This window comes from Nipponia nippon, unplaced genomic scaffold (assembly GCF_047370975.1).
Source record: "Nipponia nippon isolate SJK-2023a ecotype South Korea unplaced genomic scaffold, ASM4737097v1 scaffold_5, whole genome shotgun sequence".
NCBI lineage: Eukaryota > Metazoa > Chordata > Aves > Pelecaniformes > Threskiornithidae > Nipponia > Nipponia nippon.
Window position 1 is genome coordinate 58,665,147 of NW_028262369.1, and position 20,643 is coordinate 58,685,789.

At 49.3% G+C, this 20,643-nt stretch overlaps 1 protein-coding gene across 1 annotated transcript in view; it reads right to left on the reverse strand.

Moving 5' to 3' along the window:
- Positions 1-288: 288 nt before the first annotated feature.
- The window catches only part of SH3BP4 (SH3 domain binding protein 4), a 40,275-nt gene continuing 19,920 nt past the window's right edge, over positions 289-20,643 (reverse strand). The window contains exons 2-5 of the mRNA XM_087731040.1: positions 16,510-16,732; positions 11,723-14,085; positions 4,278-4,466; positions 289-4,043 (exon numbers count right to left, since the gene is read on the reverse strand). Coding sequence (XP_087587166.1) covers positions 3,819-4,043; positions 4,278-4,466; positions 11,723-14,085; positions 16,510-16,627 — 2,895 coding nt within the window. The 5' untranslated portion in view covers positions 16,628-16,732 and the 3' untranslated portion in view covers positions 289-3,818. The remainder of the gene's footprint in view (positions 4,044-4,277; positions 4,467-11,722; positions 14,086-16,509; positions 16,733-20,643) is intronic.

Below are 20,643 nucleotides of genomic sequence, written 5' to 3' on the forward strand. Positions count from 1 at the left end.
TAATGCATCATTATCGGACCAGCAGATCCACATGTGTAACCTAACCCAGGATCATTATTCCCATTTTTATACTCAGTTTATGCACATCTCAAAGCATCTCTATCTGTGCAAAGTGAGCAATGAGCTGTTCTAGGAAAGCATCTGTACGAAACATCAGAGGGCTGAGATGGAGCAGCAGCAAGTAAAATAGTGGGTCAACTGCATCATCCCCCCAATTACAACTTTGTCCCAAATGCACCATTTTAAAGCCCAAATGTCAGCCACAACACAGCTGCTCTCCAATAGCCACGGCCAAGCCTTCAGGCTGCAGCAGTGCTCATGCTGTAGCTCTGCCCTCTCCAGGGAGCCTCAACTGGGGTCATGAATTGACTGAATCCCCAAGAGCCTGGACAGCATCTGATCCACAGCCCAAATCCTGTGATGGCCACAGGTCTCGGCACCGAACCGAGCGGGGACGATGCAGCAAGGGCTGTGTGAGCCTGGGCTTGAGGAGCGTGCCGGTGGTATGTCCATCACCCTGCTGTGGAGACCAACACCCTCCTGAAGGCAGGGCTGAAAAATTACATGGGTTAGATGGGAAAACATCTGCTTGGAAAACAAGTTACTGCTGAGATCAGGAGACAAAAGGAGGAGAGCCAACAGCTAGCTCCTGGTGCATCATCCCTGGAAGAGTCTGGGAAGAACTTGTTTGCTCATTCCCTTTGACAATGAAAAAGAATGTTCCTTAGCTCATGAGTTCCACAAAAAGGTTTCTTTCTTAATTTTTTTCCCCTGCTCTCTTCATCTTCTCCTAGGCTAGACCTTGGTTTTGCTTTGGAAATCAAGTCACATTATGCCAAGAAGGAAATGCCCAGAGGTGCCTCCCTGTGCTGGACCACAAGGTGCAAAGATGAAAATCAAACCATCGCATGTCCTCTTCACCCTCAGCAAACTGAAGCCACAGCCAAATATCTGAATATTTCAGTTTCATGGCTTGAAATCTGAACTGTTCATATCAGGAGCACCACAACCGCCTTGGCTAAATACAAGGATTTTTCTCTCCATTCAGAAAACAGCCAGAAAAACATCTCCACACCAAAACAAATACTGCAACCAAATCTTTTCCCACTTCACGAAGTTTCTTACCTACCTAGTGCTTGAGCATAAGCAGCACCTTGAGAGGCCAGATCATTTCCACCGACTTTCCCCCAGAGAGGGCAGGATGGAAAGGCATGGGGAAGGAGGATCGGATTGAGAGCAGCCCCAGAGGACTGCTGGCTCTGGGTGTGGAAATGTGCTGTGAGAAACATGTCATTTGCATGGTGGAAAACCCACTAAATTAATCCCACGCATTCAAGCTGCTTTGAGATGAAGAGACAACAGTAGATGACGTCTACTCAGGAGCACTGGAATAGTAACAGCTTTAATCGGAATTTTTTTTTCCCAAAATTTTTTTTCTTTAAAAAAAGAAAAAAAAAAAAGGAACATTAAACAGTAAGTACAACAACCAGTTACTGCATGAAGGGTGGTAATGCAAAGCCCAGATGGAGCTTTTGGAGAAGGGCCTGACATTTAGTGGGCAGAAGGCATCCAAAGGACACATGCCAACTCCTGGCATGTGAGGAGGGACTGGATTTCAGACCGAGGACAGGGACAAATTAATGCGGCAGCTACACCACAGCCCCGAAATGTGCTGGCCACACTCCCGTGGGTCTTAAGGATGGCACAAGACCATCAATGAGCTGAGCATGGCATGTTTTAGGCTGCTGCTGAAATGTTAAGAAGCTGGGTATACGGAGTACCTTGAGGTAGTTCGGAAAAACAAGGGCGGGGTGTGTAAAAAAAACCACTGAAATTACTCAGGGACATCCCTGAAACACAGGAGGCTCAAATTTCTGCCCTCGCCTGCTGCAGACACCCTCGGGGGTCCCCAGTGCAGCTGCTCTGCAGAGCCCCAGACCCTGCACAGGACCAACGCCCTCCTACAGCACGTGCTGCTTCAGAGAACAGTGAAAGCCAAGATTTGGGTAAAATCCTGGGAGCAAGTATATGCCTCTGCCTGCACGCACGCTCTGGCAGGAGGTATTCCTTATTGCAATGGAGATTTTTGCTTGTGCATGGAAAAATGTGCTCTTAGGGTGCCTCAGGGAAACAGAAAGGGGACACATAGTGGGCTTGGTTGCTGCCGGACCCTTTCTCTGTGCTACGTTAAGTTGCATAGGAAACTCCTTAAAGCCCCTGAGGAGAAATTTAAGGTGCTATTTACTTCTTGTGGGGTCTGGCGAGAGTGATCGTTTCTGAGGACGCGATTTTGGGAACAGGAAAGGAGACTGCTCCCTCCCGAAGCCACTGTGCTGGCACAATGTGCCAGATGCCTTTCCCATTCTTTTTCTTTTTTTTTTTTTTTTTTTTTATTAACCTGAAAGAAAATCATCCTTTAACAGCTAACCTTTCTGTGGTATCAGCACTTCACTATAAAGAGACTTTGCACTTAAAATAATCTTTCTGTGCAAAAAATATTTCCCTCCCATGTAAAATATTTGAAAGCTGGGAAGCGGAAGGAGGAGGGGAGGTCATTCAAAAGACTCAGCTATAAAACAAATGGGGAAAAATACGGGCACTTGGTGCTGCAAATATTTAGCTCAATGGCACCAGGTTTATAGCAAAGAATATTTACAAATTAAACTGGACTTCAGGAGCCTTGAAGAGCCCCATTCAAAGCCCTCTGAAATCAATGGCAATGAGCGTTAAGTCGCATAGCACACCTGGAGCATCTCCAGTGAGCTCAAATTTCAAATTAGGAGTTAGATACATTTTCTCTTTTCCTTCTTTTGTGTGTGTGTGTTTGTGTGTGTGTGCATGCATGTATGGCAACAATTCCCTCCCCTTTTCTGGCCTCTTCCCCAGAGCAGGAGCATCTGGAGAGGAGCAGCCCAAACAGTTTGCTGCCATGGCAGGGTGAGCCACTCTCACCATCCTCCTGGTCTATCTCCCAAGGAGGTCTCTGCTGAACCCCAAACCTCCAGCTTCTTCCAGAGATGTCCGACAGCACCTGGGCGGGATGAAGCGCAAGGGGCAGCAACCACTTCCCCTGGTTAAAACCAGTACCCGTGCATCTGAAAACACGCAACGAGCATCTCCCTGTCCACAAATGAGAAAATGCATGTTTGCAGAGACATGAAAATAAAACAAAAATCAACAGAACTGCTCACAGGGCCTGTGAATAAAAAAAAAAAAAAAAAAAAAAGCAGCTCCTTTTTTGGTGTAAGATGCTTGTTAGGCTGAGGACATCCCGAGTTCATACAGTGTTTTGCAGTCACATCTGGTAGTCTGCCAAAGCCTGACCATGGCAGCGGGGGAAGGCATTTACTGTGCTTCCTCTTAAAATAAGTATTTACATGACTCACGTTCATCTCAAAAACGATAATTTAAAAACAGTTTCTACAACGTAAAAAACAGCCACAGCTTCCCCCCCAAAGTGGTTACAACCCCTACCGCTCGTTACAAAAATTAGACTTTTATTTGTAAATGCCTAAAAAATGTGATCTCTTTTATGATCCCTCCCCACCCCCCTGCCCCCTTTAAAGTTTTTTAGTAAGAAATAGTTTAACTGGTATCAATGCCATATGAAAAGCCATCCCCCTCTGGATGCCTTCCCAACAAGGAGGGATGTCTCCCGCTGATTTCCAGTCCCGGTGGAGAACTTCCAAACTTTGGCCTCTTAAAACCCAGGGAGAGCAACCTCCGCTTCTTTTAAAGTCAACTGCTTAAAAAAAAGGGGAAAAAAGCACAGAAAAAACCCAGCAAACGAGATGTGGACAAAAACATCACCACAGGAGCTAGATGGCAAAATCCTCATGGTCTTGTGGGCTGAAAGCAGCTGCCCGCAGCATGTCCAAGGAGTTGACAAGGATCAGGGTGCCGGTGAGATGCTTCCAGCGTTTGGTGATGGGGTTCTTCATCTTGTCCAGCCCGGTGTGAAGCTCCTGGATCACATCACGGTAGCTGTCGCCCATCTGACTGCTCCAGGTGAGAAGGAAGTCATATGCTGGCTTCCACATGGCCTGTGGTGATGGGGCAGAGGAGATCAGAGCTGAGCTGGATGGCCAGTGAGCAAGTGATACCATCTCCAACACACCCCCATCCCAGAAGAAGCACATTCTCAGGGAAAAACACACCCAAACTTCCCCAGCACACCCAAATCCCTTTTATCCCCCAAAGGTGCTCCAGAAGAACATGCTCTGGAAGTATCTGCAACCCTAGGGGACGCATGGAGACCAAGACCCATCTGCTCTCACCTCGCTGTCCACCGCCCCCATCTTGTCCCGGTGCGGGGCCTCATAAGCATCCATCTGCTGCTTGGAGACCTTGGCGAGCTTCTCGGCAAGCTCCCTCCAGCGCTGGGCCACCTCCACGGCTGTGGTCAGCAGCACGAAGTCCTGGATGAGCCGGACAACCAGCCCCTGGCAGTCCATTTTCAGCAGAGCCTGAGGGACAGTGGTGAAAACCAAACCAGACAGTCAAGGCAGGCAGTAGATGGCAGGTGACCAGGGGACCATACAGGGAAGTCCCTCAAGAATCCATCTGAAAAATCTTCCCACCCCCTTTCTGGTGACAGCTGGTGAAATTAGGCCACAGGCTCAACAGAAGGGTAATCCCATTAATTGAACAAAGCACCCTACCCCTGTTCAACAAGGTTTGCAGCCTGGGCTGGCCAACGCAGCCTTGTTTTCCAGGCAACCCCTCATGATGTTCAGGCACCACGATAAGCAGTTTAAAGCATCCCAGGGGCTGAGAAGAACAGATGCCTTTAATCAAGGTAACTAATCCAGCACAGTCCATGCAGGTTGCCTCCCCGAGCCTGGAGGAGCACCATCCTTCAGCATGGATGGGTGGGTATGGGCCAGCCAGAACATTTTGGGATGAGACCTGGACATCAGCCTCAGAGGGAGCTGGGCTGGGGAGAGACCCAGGCAAGGGGACAGTTGGCAGCACTATAGGACCACTGCTTGGCTTGGGATGTTCTTGCTCCTCTCACCGCCCCTCTGCCTTCCTGTACAAGATGAGAAATCACCTCCTTCTGTGTCATTTATTGGCCTAAAAGCTGAGATTTTCTGCAAATGGTTTTGAAGAAGTGGGGAAGAGGAACTGCAGCAGTCACAGTTTTCTAGCTAGTGATAACTTAGCCAGGAAAAAAATGACAGAGCAGTGTTAGCTCCTATCTTTAGGTACCAAATCACATTAACATCTGTTCAAAGTGGAAAGCAAATTGCAATAGGGGAAAACCCACAATGCAGCCCAGGGAAAGGAAGCGTTTAAGTGGCAATTATCAGAAGACAGGATCTGACCAACAGAATCAACATCCCGCTTGCCAGGGCTTCCCCATCCTCTGCCAGAGCACTGTGGACTGCAACAGCCTCAGCAGCAACCCCAGTCCCTGGACAAATCCCACCTCGAACCTCAAGTGGCTACAGAAAAGTGTTTTATATAACAAAACGGGCACCCCCTTTTTAAAACATGGAAACTAAGCAAACAGACCCCAGATTATGCCTTGGGCAATAGTTTGCTGAGTATCCTCTTGTTTTCCTACAGCCAGATCCAGAGTCGTGGCACCAGCGGACTCAGGATGGTGGCTCCAGGATGGGTGAACACCAAGGGGTCAGTGTTTCAACAGGGGGTGCCACTTCAATAAAGGCAAACCACAGCTCAGGGATGAAGGGGACAGCCCCCCCGAGGGATGCTGAACACCAGCAAGCATCCAAGGAACCACACTGGCACACATGTCCCCACTGGGAGCATCACCCACACCTTCACAACAGCACGTGGCTGGTTATTACAAAAACTGTGGATGTGGTGGTCCACAGGCAGCCAGAATCCTCCTGCTTTCTGCTGCCATGGGCCCTGACATCCTCTCCTGGCACAAGGGGGTCTGGGCAAACCCCAGCTGGTTTGGCTCTGGGGTAGAAGAAGGGTTAAATCCTTGCATAGGCAGTTTCACAGGCACAGCTGGGAGAAGATAGGAACATCTGAAAACACTCCAGCAATTTGCAAAGCAAATGCATGTTGATTTTCCCCTTATCTGTTTCCAGCTTAAAGCTGGGCTCGAATCTAATTACAGCTGCAGACCAGCGTTTGTTTGCTCCTCCAAAGTGCTTACACTGGTTTCCTGTACTAGCAAGAGAAGTAATGAACCCTCTTGTTAAGCAAGCAAGGAAAATACATTTAAAAGAGCATTATTTTTTCTTTTAAAAAGGGCATCAAGAAGCACTTAGATCTCACACCTGTGCCATAACCGCCTCTGCAGAGCACTCTACGCCCAGCTCTCCAGCAACACTACCTTACCACCCAACCCCCCGATTCACCACCCTATCCTCTGCAGGCGGAGGATTTGGAGGATCCTAAGGAAGAGCAGATTTAGCATCCTCAAACTTGTGCTTCCAGGCAGCTCAATCACCTGCGTGCAAACCCAGAAACAACCTGGTATTTAGCAAAGCAGGCTAAATGAGCCGCTCTCATCTCTCACTGGAGGCCAAGCAAGTCCAAGGCAACACAGGAGGCCACCAGAAGCAAACTGTGCCACAGGGGTTAAGGACAGAGCTGCAGGAGACGGATTCTCCTGTTCCTTCTGCTGCTCAATGTAAACAAGAGAACAGTATCAAGTAAAGCAGCTGGGAGGCCATGTAATTGAGAACTGTACAATCACTTGAAGCAACAGCTTTGGAAGAGACCGATTGCTCCCCGCAGCACAGCATGTTAACTCTGAAACTTCACGATGGCCACAGAAACTCCTGCTTCCTGCACTCTGCCGCTGGTGATTTGAGCTGGGGGGGGGCTCAACATGCACACCAAGAGCTGGGGAAAATGCAGGCGAGTGGGCAGAGGTGATGGGAGATGGGGACAGCGCCAAAGCCAGGTGGGAATAGGGTGCAAGAAGGACACATAGCCACTAAGGTCGGAGCCAAAGAGGGAATACTAGTGGTAACAGTGACACACTTACAACTCGCTCCCTCTGTCACAGAAATACATGAAACGCATGCAGGCATGGTGCTCTCCTGGAAGCCCTGAATGCCCAGCCGGGATTAGCAGGGATCACAACAGATTTAATCCTCCAGCAGGCACTTTTGGGATTATGCTACAATTTCTTTCCATCCTCCTCCCTCGCCCTGGACAAACCTCCCTGGATAGCTGGGTACACCCACCGTGTCTCCATCCCTCGGTACCCAGCTGTGCTCCCTGCTGAGGTGTGACCCGGGCTGTGCCTTCCCAGCGTCCTCCAAAGGTTTTATTAACCTCGGAGCAGCTCCAAGCCTACTCCACCAGACAAGCACACAGCAAAGGAGATGGTCTGATAGTCAAATCCCAGTTCAAAGCGGCACAGAAGCGCCTCTACTTAAAAGGCATCCAAGGGAGGCTGAATTTGCATCCGGACTCTGAAATGCAGAATCCCATTTCCCATCCTTTAATGATGGAAACCAGCATCTGGAAGAAAGCAAGCCAAGCCAGAAGCAACAGGCAACCCCAAAGACCACCTGCAGATGCACGGTCACCCCTGCCCATCACTGCAACCTTCATGGTCCGCTCCCAACTCTGCTCACCTCCAGCCCTGCTTGCTCTCCCACGCACAAATGCACAGTCCCCTACAGTCCAGCCCTGACTCCCACGTGCTCCGGAGGAGCCATCTGAGCTGGAGGTTCTTGTTTCTTCCCCATCTTTGGCCAAACTAAAGGAGTAAAAATCTTTCTCCTTTGCCCCAGGAGCAGAAAGCATCGCCAAGTTCAAGTGTGCCCACCAAGCGTGGTGCAAGACCCACAAGGAACCGGTTACGGAAACGGACTTTATAAATTAATGATGTTTTTTTAAAATAGCATTTAAATTGGAAAGCACCCCAGAGGGTCCAAGTGTTGTCATGCATTAGTCACCCCCAAAACATCTGTAGGGTGTTTGGCAGGGGAAGCAGAGATGCGGTTACCGTAAGCAGTAATATTTAGTGTCCCATTAACTGCTGCAGGGATGTGCGCCAGGGCAGGGATGTGACCCGAGCGCGGCAGGCAGGGCTGGCAGGTGATGTGCCTGAGGCAGCACCATGCTGCAGCTCTCACCTGGCTCCTGTGCTCACAGCCCCAGGATCTCCTCAAACACGGGGAGAAAGGTATCATTTCAGAAGAAGGGATGCCAAGTGCCATCAGCCAAGTGCAATCACAGGCAGCTTTTTGTGCAAGAGCAAAATTGCATGGGAACAAGAGCACAGAGCCTGCAACTGCTACAGTGGGGAAGGGAAGGCAGTAAAGATTTCCTGCCAGCCCCAGAAAATAAAAGTGGGTTGTCTGCTCTGCAGAGCAAGGAGCCTGACAACACGACAGCTGAAAGGCATCAGTGGCATTTCTGCAGCTTTCTATTAATTGACAGGGGCACAGGGCAAGACTTACAAGTGTTGTGCATGAAAAAGACCTTGCTGGAAGCCTGCAAGAGATTCCTTCTCCTTCTGTGCTGCAAGAAACTTGACTATGCAAGGACAAGCCATATCCTTCAGAAAACATCCCCACCAACTTCAGCATGGCGCAGCGTGGTTCTTTAGGGGAGCAATGTCCAGGATCTATACGTGTGGTGGGGATTTGTTCCCATGAAGGCAGAAGAATGGCATGAATCTGGTCTTCCCCCTGAACCCAAATTCAGCACAGGGACTACCATTAGTCAGCAGATTGCTTTGGGATGGAGGAGCAAGAGAGGCCCAACATGAGCAACTTTGGGCTGACATGCTCCGGGCATGCCAGCACAAGGTCCAAGCAGCAGACACCTTGCTCTGCAAGACATGAAGGACTGTGTGAGCCCACCAGCAGCTCTTTGGGGCCTGGACACACCAGGGACAAGCAGTATCTTTTGGTAGAATAAATACCTGCAGATACCTGCAGTCAGAACAAAGGACAGAAAACAATGGGGGTAAACTCCCCCCCCCCCCCCCCCATCTTCTGCATGATCTTTAGAAGTAGCCTGGAAAAAAAAAAGCTCATAGTTTCCACAACTCTCTGCTGACATGCCCAGTGGCATTCCCAGAAGACCCATGTTTTTCCCAACAGCAGTGTCTGTTGGAAAGGATGATAAACACGCTATAAAAACACCATATTGAAAACCCAGAGAAAGAGATAAATGCTCTGTCTCATCACAGGTCTAACCCACCTCCCAAGGACCAGGCAGTGCAGTCACCGCATGGCCAGGCACTGGTGGCCCAGCTGCAATGAGCTCTTCTTGCATCTGTGCCCAGGCTTTTTTAGCAAGAGCATCTGTGTGCTGCCTACTTTTGATGGGCAGAGAGGAGGGAGGGGAGAGGTAGATTTCTCTTTCTGATGTGATGACTAACTTGTGAGCAACGTTCCCCAAGTTACCTTCACACACCAGTGCTAGTGCTAGATTAGAAAAATGATAATTAAGTGCAGATTACTTATTAACTAGTCATCACGACTGGGCTCTTCCATGCTTGGCTGCTCGTGCATGCCTCTGCCACTGTGATCTTGTGTACTGAAGTCAGATAAGCCTGCTTACTGCTTCTCCCTTCATAGTTCCTTTGAAAGGAGACGACCAACTTTAAGATGAAACAGCCAGATCAGAGCTTAATCCAACCGGTTCTTCTTGCCAGCAGATGCCAGAAAGCGAATCCATTTGTTACAAATAAAATCAGATTTAAACACAATAAAATACATTAGTGCTCCTTTGTCATCCCCTGAAACATCTATTTCTTTAAAAAAAAAAAAAAAGACACTCAATCTAATTTCTCCATAAGCTAAGGAGGATTTGACAGCAGCAAGGGGTTTAGAAGGAGAATCATCTTCTACCAAGAAGGGAGCTCATCCTTTATTGACGGGCTCAGGCTCACAAAGAATAGGAAACAGAGCCAATGCTCAGGATTGGCCTCCATTCAAACAAGGAAAATAAAACCTGCTCTGGGATGCTGCACTCCAGGCATCCCTTGGGGAGCGGGATGTATTTCCTGCAGCTTGCAGCCCTCCCCTTGAGTTAGCTGCTCCCTGAGTATCCAAGAGAGCCTTATCTTTCCCTTTGTCTCCCCACTGAGGTCTGGAATGGATTTTCGATGACCTACAAAGTGTCTGGGATCCCTGGAGACAAAGGTAATAGATAAAAGAAACGCTTACAGCTTTGCAAAGTGGTAAGGCACGAAGCCCTTGGAAGCATCCAGCAAGAGGAGCACAGATTTCATCCCATTGTTCACCAAGGCTAATGATTAAAGGAGCAAACTCTCCCTTGGGGGAATCACGGGACCAGACACCAGCCTTGGCTACCATGGTAGGTATTTGCCCTTCCTGGATGGCTCCAGAAAGAAGAGAGACAACTGCATATGATGGCCGGAAGAACCCCTCAACAGAAGCAGCATCAGTGGCATTACATGGTGCCTGCATTTCACTGAAAGCCACAGCTAAAACATTGCCACACAGGACACAAAGTGGTACCCAGGCACTGGGAGCTCGCTGGACAATATTTCCATGAGTAATGAAGGGCTCCGTAGTCTTCATAATGCCTTACACCTCATATTCGATCCTCAAATTTCTCCCTTCTTATTAAAGGGAGTTTGGGAAATGAAATACTTCATTCGGCTCCGGTCCTCTTTACCCAGGCTGCCTACTCATAATTTCATTTTGCATGCTGTACATTCCTGCCCTGCTGCCTGCACACATCATCGCCAAGCAAAGCTTTCGCTACTCCTTAATTCAAATGGCGTTTTAAACCACATGATTGGCTGTAACTCAGTTATCCTGCTTCTGCGGGAGAGACTGTCAAGAGGTGAGAGCTGCAAATCTCTTCCACGCATTTTGTCCTGTATTTTCTTTGGCCCACTTCCTATGAAATGCTAGAAATTATCATGAAGATGATTTCTCGTAAAAGACTTCCTAACGGCATCCTAGAAATACTTAAAGGCTGCAATTCCCCAAACACCTTTTAGGACAGAAGCAAGCCATGCATTTCAATTTGCAAATGTGATCCACAGTTGGACAGGACATAAAGAATTCCACCAAGGTGCCCTTCGTTTAGCTGCCATTCAAAGAGAGATGGGGCAGACATAACCCGACATTATTATAGAGGAATTTGAGGTTGTTTCATGAAGGCAAAGGTGTAGCATCATTCTTCACAGCAGCCATAAAACCCCTCTCTGGCACACTTTGATACACTTAGTGATTCAAAAGTACGTGACCTGAGAGGTGCCTTATCCACCCCATTCCGTATAGGAAGAACTTTTATGTTTCTTTCCCTCTTTCCAGTGTTCCATCAGTATTGCCTTCAACGTTGCACGCTTTTACACTGGGGTTGAGGAGACCAGCAGCTCTTGAGTAATTCCTTGAACTGCGCATCATCGAAGGTTGAAACGTAAATACCCAGCAGCAGAGACCAGTTGAGTGCTATGAAAACACTGGACCAAAATCACCTTCATCTTGAGGGGCTTCAGATTAGCCACCTTCCATAGCAAGACCATTTGCTGCCCTTAAACAAAATGTAACTATGGTATTTCACCCACTGCGTTCCTCATTTATGGCCATGATCCCAATAAACCAGGAGCCCGCCAATGCGTACAACCACAGGGCTGAACTTCCATCTAGCTGTGAGAAGCAGCCCGCAGAAGACCTTAAAGATGGACTTCATTTTCTACAGACTGAATTAAGAAACTTCCACCTCTCGTTCACCCTAATAACTCTGCACAGCAGGGAATTAAGACACCCTCATCAGACCTCAGACTCACCGTCATCAGCTCCTTCTGGAAAGATTTCCTCTCCTTGTTCTCAGTGTTGTTGCAGTCTTCCTTCAACTTCTCCAGGACAGAGGCCACTCGCTCCGGCTCACTGTCCAACTCCGCTCGGCAGAAGAACGTGAGTGGCAAGTTCAAATAGCCCAGCGCATCAGCAAAGGACCGCCAGCTGCTGAGGTTCTCCATGAGCAGAGTCCTCACGGAGGCATAGATGTAGGTCAGGAACTTGCAGGGCCTCAGGATCTGCTCAAGCAACAGGCTGGTAGTGAGATCTGGCCCAGAGAAGTAGCTGGGCTTGACCTTCCCAACCACCAGCACATTTTTGGTGTGCACAAGGCCTATTTTTCCCTGGTAGTAGCCAATATACCACTCCTTGGTCCACAGCTGCCCTTTCAACTTGATCTTCTCCTCACTGAGGAGGGCTATGACATCTCCTTTCTTGTACTCCAGCAAATAGTGGTTCTTGCTTTGCCGCACCACTGTCTTCAGCAGCTTGCCGTACTTCAAGCTCAACACCGGTCGGTCCTGAAAAACTGGATACTTGGCAGTGGCAGCCAGAGGTGAAAGGATGATCTTTCCGACCTCGTTCTTCTTAAGGAACCGCCTCTGCCCCATTGGTTTGATGGCACTTTTCGGAGGTGGCTGCGGTGTCTGGACGCAGAATTGGGTCAAAATGGCATCCTTGTCATCTTTGACCTGTATCCTTAGCGTGAAGTCTGAGAGCTCGTTGGGGTCATGGGACGCAATGGGGAAGATAAGGCGGCTGACCTTGCCCAACTTCATCTGGAAGCCACGCACAATTTTGGCTTGCTCACTAGCTTTCACCTCGTAGTTGGTCATATTGGAGAACATGCAGAGCTTGAGGTCCTGAGGCCGGGACAGAGCAAACTGATGCTTACCCCAGAGCTGGAGGGCAACAGGAGCAGGGCTATGGGACTGTCTCATGACCTCGTTCACCAGGAGAGTCTTGGGCGCACATTCGTGCCCAAACATGGCCACGACAGTTTTAAAGGAAGGATGAATGTGTTTTGGGCCATAGACGCCAACCGTGATCTTCTTGCTGATGTAATCCCAAACAGTGTAAGGGTAGAGGATATTCTGTCCCTGGGCTACGGCCGCGATGTACATGCAAGGCTCCAGGTTCTCCAGCTGCACCTGGATCGTGTCCCCATACAAATAGCTCAGCTGCATTGGCGTGTATGGCCCCTCTTTCATGTCACTCCGCAAGCACTGCAGTCCTACCAAACTCTTGCTCATGATGTCATTCTTGACCTCTGCTGAAACCTTCATCTCCAGAATGATGAAGGTTTTCACCTCCATGTTACTGAGTTTGATCTGCAGGACCGGGCTGATGGTGCTGCACTTGTCACTGTTTAGCTCCAGTGGCGGATCCAGCATCGCTTTCATGGAGATCTGCTGAGTCTCCCCAGGGCACACATGACCCTCTGGCACATGGATGCTGATGTTGGTGTCTGGAAGCTGAACAGCTCCACCAGAGCTATCCAGCTTGCAGACAATGTTCGTCTCCACTGGTTGTGTCTGACCCCAGCCAGGATTTTGACCAAGCAAATCCAAGTCATGGCAAGACCGAGCCAGCTTCCTGTGGTTCAGCCACGCCGTCCTAAAATCTTCCCGGCTCTGGAACTGTTCAGGGGTGGGCGACTTCAAACCACTGAAGAAACCCGATGATGCTGGAACATCCGACTTGGCTTGAAGAACAGACAGTTCAGACAAACTGTAGGAACGTTTACTTCTGAAGAAGGGATTGTCCCTTTTCACAGGCTGTTCCAGATCTAGCCTGTTTGTGGATGGAAACTCATCAAAAATGTTACCCAGGCTGCTATTAGTGGCCGAACTGGAAACAGCTGAAGTAGGAGCCCCTGTGTCAAAGAGCAGCAAGTCAACGGCGACGTTGGGGTTGGACTCTTTGTCCGAGCTGGGCACTGTTTGCAAATTTCCATTCAGAAATGGGTTTGTCTGGACTCCATTCAAGAATGGGTTGTTATTGTAGGTTTTCACAGAGTTTCTTTTCATGTCAGTCCATTCTCCAAGCAGGTCTAACTCCTTGACCCCCTCGTCGGGGCTCTCCAGTAGATTGTCTATCATCCCGCTGTCCGTTAAGGAAGAGTTGCGGTAGTTTACAGGCTGGACATAGGAGGAAGGGATGTAACCCATTTCTGTGGTGTTGTGAGCGTACCACCACTCACCTCCTGATGTATCTAAGACATAAAGGTGGTCCCCCTTGGAGAACTTCAAAGTGGTGAAATTAGTTGGACAGTAATCTTTGATTGCTATTACTTCCTTCGCATTTCCAAAGGACGTGGGATTGTCAACCAGCAAGGCACTAGGAGAAGGCACTGCAAAGCCAAGAAGAAAAACAGCACTGTCAGCAATCCACAAGACAGTCCCAAATTACTTGCAATCATTTATTTCAGGTAAGCAATCTGCACTACTTTAAGCAGTGAAAGAAGGTAGTTTTAAAGCCTCTCAAACCTACAGGTATTTTTTTCCCCCTAAAATTTTTAAACAAAACTTCTCCCTCCACTACATCTGGTACATTGACATTCCCCTTCCCCAAAGGGTTCATGATCTAAAGGGACGAGCATCGACGCAGCTGGGAAGAGCAGCAGGAGCCAAAACAGGAGAAGCAGCAACTTGTTATCCTCCCCATGCAGTCAAGTGCCTTAGCAACAAGCCTCCGCCTCAATGTAGGGCCTTGTGCAGCTGCTCCTGTGCGAGACGCCAGCGTCCCACAGCCTCGCTGAACTCCCTGATGAATGATGCACAAGGAGATGTGTTGGAGGGAGTTTTGAGGGAGTGGGAGTCACTTCTCATCAGCTCCCCTTTTCACCTGGCATGTTGGGATCTAAGCTCCTACAGGCACACGCCAGAATCACAGGCATCCCTTTAAATGTTCACATTTAAAATAACAGAAGTTAATTAGGGGGGGTGGTTCTAAGAGACTGCTACCTGGGAAGAGCCATTATCCTACCAATTTGCTCAGCAGTATCTCAAGGTCTTTGGCCACCAGCTCTTTAGCACTGCCATTGCACTCTCCATGCAAATAGTTATCTGTGCTGCTGCAGGTTAACACATAACGTTTGCAGGCTAAAAGTGCTCTTACTCTGCCGTAGACCCTCTCCTGCACGTGTGAAACATCTCACATTCCAGTGCAAGAAACAACTAAGGGTACCCACTAAGGGCACCCACTAAGAGCATGTCATATTCCTACTTTTTCATGTCACGCCAGCCAAAAAAATCAGCATCTCACCTCTCTTACATAGCACCTGTATTTCAAAGCTCCTCAACAAAAATTAACTCCATTTCTAAAGAAGGTCGTATTGCCCTCATACAGTGCTGTCATGGTCCTAGCAGCATCTCCAATCTCCCTTTCAGCAGCACCAGCTGAAAGCCAGTTTGCCAGGGGATTCTAATTACAAGCAAAACAGCTGGGTCAAGCCTACAGACACTCACGCTGTCACCATATTTGTTGCTTTTGTTCTCACTTTTAGGACCTATTTCTGTAAAAAAGCACTAGAAATAAGCTGCAGATGATGTTACATCAATGTTCAAATGTGTGTTACCTTGCTAGACAGACCCAAGAAAACAAGGAGAGCTGGATTTTCACCAATATGGAGCTGTAAGAGAACTGGGACAGCACCTGCTTCACTAGGCTCGAGAACTCCCTGGAGAGAAAAGGGGGATTTAAGAAACACAGGAAGCCCCTAAAATCCTGGAGACAAAGGGACGGCAGATCAAACTGCGCATCCCTGCGGTCACTAGCTGCAGGCTGGGAGCGCTTCTTGGACACAGAAAGTACAAGGCAAGGGAAGACACAGACAAGCAAAGTCTTTAAATATACTTTAGGGATCAAAATATTAAGAGGAGAAGAGTTTGCACACATCCTAAACAACTCATTGTTAATCCACTTCCTCCACCAGCAGGTAAGGAAAGTCATGAGGACATTTATTCAGCATAAAACGATATATAAACTCCATACTGGATATTGAAACTATTTTACCACCCGGATAGTAAGCTGCTGTTAACCCAGCGCTGCAGCCCGAGCTGTCTGCAGGACGGTGCATTTTCGGTCTCCCCATTCCTTTGGATCAGATGGGAAAGTGGCCGTCCCCATGTTCCCTCCAGCTCTGCACGCAGCCAGTGCAGCGGCAGGGTTAACGCAGATGTGCTGAAATGAGCAGACCCCTTGAAGAATACGAGTAACTCCTATTTTCACATTAAAACCAATCTAATTTACAGCAAGAGCATTTGATGTTCGAGTCTCTTCTTGCTACACCTGCAAAAGCAATCACTTTTGTGCATGTTTATTTTTAAAGACTCTCAGTGCATGCTAACTTCCACTCAGAATTATTTCTTGGGATCCATTTCTGCCGGGGGAACAGTAATTCCCCTCTCACCTGAACGTGGCTTTTATGCTGGGTAAGGTAAATACAGCTGAAAAAAAAGTGATAAAAGGAAGAAAAAGGATTATTCAAGCAACCTGCAAGCTCCCAGCTCCGGGGAAGGGGAAAACAAACCCTTCCAACCACCTTGTTGCGGTCACATCTCCTGGCTGCTGGATCTCTTGGTGTCAGGTCTGTGCCCATCCTTACACCCATGCATGCGCTTGTCAGCACTTCCTGCTCTTCCCCATCAGCTGCTGTCCGCTAATTATTAACCAAACCCCCTCCCAGACGCCGGGGGTGAGAGGATGCACCCGAATTGAGGAGGGGGTATCGTCCCCACCCATCCTGTGGGGGCCCCCACCCATCCCTCCGCACCTTTGACGTCGCAGAGGCTGGTCTCAGCGAAGCCCTCGCTGAGGTCGATGAGCGTCCCCTCTGACTTGCACCGTGGCAGGCCGCCCAAGTTGGCCGCCCGGATCCTCTGCGCCGCCATCTCCTGCCTGCTGACCCCCGTGGTCCCGGGGAGCGCTAGGCGGCCATGGCCTCTCCGTGAGTGAAGCTGGGTACGGGGACCCTGGTGTCACCTTGGGGAACCAGCCTGGGGGAGAGAAATGAACCCCAGCACATTAGCAAAGGCTCCACGTTCCACCGTGCCACCCACGCCCCAGCGATGCTCACCAGTCACACACTGACCCTGCAGTGCCAATACAGGAGAACATCCTCATGTTCTCCTTAAAGCATCAGGTAAGATAACCCAGGTGTTCCTAATAAGCACAGCACTGCCTATAAATCACCAAGGGCTTTGGGTAGCGAGGACAGCCTGGTCTTGCACGAAGCTACTGCTGGCCACCACGCTGTACAAAGCATCCCTCTTGCTTTTAAGAGTTATTTGGAAATATGTTGCTCCCAGGCTCATAAATTGGTCCTTCTCCCCATTTCGTAAGAGCTTTCAGGGCATTTGCACGCTGCTTTAATACATATTTATAAAACCATCAAGCGCTCAGATGCTGTGGGAGCCCAGTGCAGTGGTTAGCAAGCGTGGAGCACCCACAGGACTGGGCTTTTTGCACATTCAACCAGGTCATCACAGTCTCCCACAGCGGCACCAGGATCTCCCGGGATGCAGACTGGCTCTTCCCGCTCGCTCCCTGCATCCCTCCCCTCGCCCGGCCGACCAGGCAGGGACCAGGCAGAGGAATGTCCCTTCTTGCATCGACTGCCCTGCTTCAATTGAGGAAAAATAGAAGGTTTTTTTTCTCCTTTTTTTTCCAGAAACGCTTGCAAAAACACTTCCAAAAACCCTGTGGAAGAGCAGCTGCATCAGCACGCCAGAGCTGAGAGGAAAATTAACCCATTTCCCACTGCCTGCAGAACATGCAGGCACTTTGACTGCCAACATCGTGGCTGATTCAAGCGTTGGTAAGACATCCTCTGGTGTCACCCGTGACCTCTGGAGCTTGGAGGGTAGACAGAAAGGCCAGGAGCATGTGCGTGAGCAGGCAAGCCTGGTGCTTCTCTGCTGGCTGAAGGCAAGGCTGGAGCACACGGCCTGAGCCATGCTTCGCTCTTCCAGGTTTGCACCAGGGAGCAGGTATGTGGCCTGACATACCTGGCATCATCCCAGTAAATCCTGCCATCCAGCATCCATACAGACATCCCTACACCCTGCTCTCTACAAACCTGCCACAAAACTCCAGCCTGGCTGCAAAGCGCCAACAGCTCTTAAAAACAAAGCCCTGTGCAATGAAAAGTTATATCCAAATCCCCTGCTTGAGTTCAGCAACCTAAAGGGTTTTTCATCCACTCCTAGCACTGTTTTTCCCTTCTCCCTGTTCTTCCTTTCTCCCCCTCGCATGCAATTTTTCGTTCTCCCTCTGCTTGAAAATCAGATCAAGCAGAAAATAACCCCCAAACCCAAATGCCTTAGGTGGAAATACAGAGCTGATGGAAGCATGAAGACAAGTGCCAATTGCTTTGGCTGCAGCTGGCTGTTATTAAACCAGCGTGTGTGTCTCTGCCAGCAGAGCAAGGAGGAGCAGCAAGCCCTGAAGGATTCACTGCCCTTTTCTGGAATGCAATAAGAGGAAATTTGCAGGGGGGAGCCCAAGCAGGAGATACTCCAGCCTGCTTGAAATGCTTCCCAAGCCATTCTCCGGGCCGGTATGCCGGGAATGCGGTTAGCTGGAAGGGATGCACCAGGCTCCAGCCAGAAAAGGGAAGGGAGAACTTGTGTGCAAACACTTTTGCCTTTGAGAAGAGCATTGTTTCCGGTCCTGCTGGGAGCACTCCAAGGGGAGAGGGCTTGGCAGGCATTAAACACAAGAAACCAGGCTTTGAGTCAAGATTGCACTTATCAGAGCCAGGCCAGGTAAGACAAGGGGACTTGGAGTTGCCATCAGTGGCAAGAAAAAGCAATAAGCAGTCAGTGGGAAGGAGGGAACAGAGGAAAGATGCTCTTGTTAGCTAGCACGGTTCACCATCCATCCAGCTCACCCCTTTGCAGAGCACTACCACAGCGGGCAGAATGTTGTTTCTCATTAATGCGAGGCACTGGGATTGCACGTTTTCCAGCTGGCATGCAAGACCCTAAACACTTACTGCTTCCCCCTAAATAGACCTGCAGACACTAGGCAGGCTCTTGTAGGTTTTTTTTTTTTTCTCCTTAGTTGGAGGGTTCAAGCCCTCCATGGCGACACAGGCACGAAATCCAGCATGAGGTACGCAGCATCATTGCAGAAATAGCTCAAGTGGCAAAGTTTTCACCAATTTTAGTGATGCTTGCACACAATCCTGTTAAAAAACAAACCCCACTTTGACAGCCCAAAGGTCACCCCTGCTTGGTGAGCATTGCACGAAGCAAGAAACAGACTAGGAACAGGTAGGTGATTTTACTGTGAATCAAAGCGTAAACCATGAATATATTTTTGAACACCTGCCTGGTAGTCCAGTGCCAAATAATTTTTTATATCTATCATTACAGCTGTGCACTACTACACTACAACTCTCACCGATGTATCCACACACCTCACAGTGCCTGGCATTTGCAGGGACGCTTTCCCTTCCTGTATTTATGTAACTATATGGGAAGCTTTATGCTAAAGGTCTGGACAGATGTGGTTGTGTGGAGAAACAGCTGGAAAAATCCCCCCCTACATGCACCCTGCGGTCTCAAAAGGCAGCAAGAACGTATATCAAAATGAGTGATTACGAAAAGGTATTTCCTCTCCCAAAAGCAGCATCTTGGCTGCTTCTCGGTCCATTCTGCATGTAGCAACGCTCTCACACACACACGAAAGGATGGGGGTGCATGCCCCCCACAGCTGGACTTGGGGTGGGAGCTGTGTTTTGGAGCTGATTGTCCCAGGGGACAGACCTTAGATGTTTCTGAATGCAGAGGAAGGTCAGATAACCAGCAAGCCTTCAAACTCAGGCTACGTGAGAATAAAAGGGGACAGTTGGGAACAGGGTGGGGGGAAACAAGGGTGGACAGGACAAGATTTGTTTAGAAATCACTTCTGTAGCCACAGCTGAGACAATGGTCTGCTAACTCCTCTGAAAGCACTTTAAACATAGACTAGGATTAAATATAGACTAGGAAAAACACAGCCCCATCTGTTTACCGAAAGCCATAAACGGCATCCGAAATGGGGGGTGGGAGGGGAAGACACAGGACGGGTAAGCAACCAAAGCTCACCCTGTACAAGCAAGGAAGGTGACAGCATCTTGCCATGCAACCAGCTCAAAGGTAGCCGCACCCCCTTTTCACACCATTTTTTTTTCCTCCCATGAGGGAAAGGCAATGCTGCAGGGTAAAATCCAATTGTGCAAGCCAGTGCAAGCCAGGAGGACCTGCTCTGTGCTTCCCCCACCCCCAGTAATCCAACAGGCAGCACGCAGGCAGCAGCTGCCCAGGTCAGAGCACCACACTGGTTGCACCTCACAGTACCAGTCACATCACTGCTCTTTCCAAAATCCTAAATGGGCTTTTGCTGAGGGTTGGGCAAAGCTTTAGGTAAGCCCCAATGAGCATGGTCCCACAGCTGCTGGCTGGCACACCATGAATCCTCACCAGATTTCTGGGGCATGGAAGGGCATCATGTGGGGTGACACAGCAGCTGTGTCACCACCCCGCCCCATCTGCCGAGCTTCTGCTCTCCAGGGGACATCACAGGATGCCTGTCCTGTGAGTCACCCGTCAGGGAAACAGCAGAGCTGTCTTCAACAGGGACTTGCAGAGCATGGATTTAACTTTGCATTAGCTGGGGCTATCAATAAGTTTTTTTGGGAGGAACAGATGGGACATGCAGACAGACCTAGCCATGCTCCTCTTTGCAGAGAGGCTGGCTACTTCTCAAGGCACGGAAGTGCTGTCGTGAGCCAGCTGGGGAGCAGCAAGCAGGATATCCAGGGTCTTGAATAAGTGCCCTACCTACTCCTGGATCTCCTCTCCACCAGGCATGGTGCAGCAGCACGTTTGAGGAGAGTCTAGGGCTGATGACAGTGTAGCAC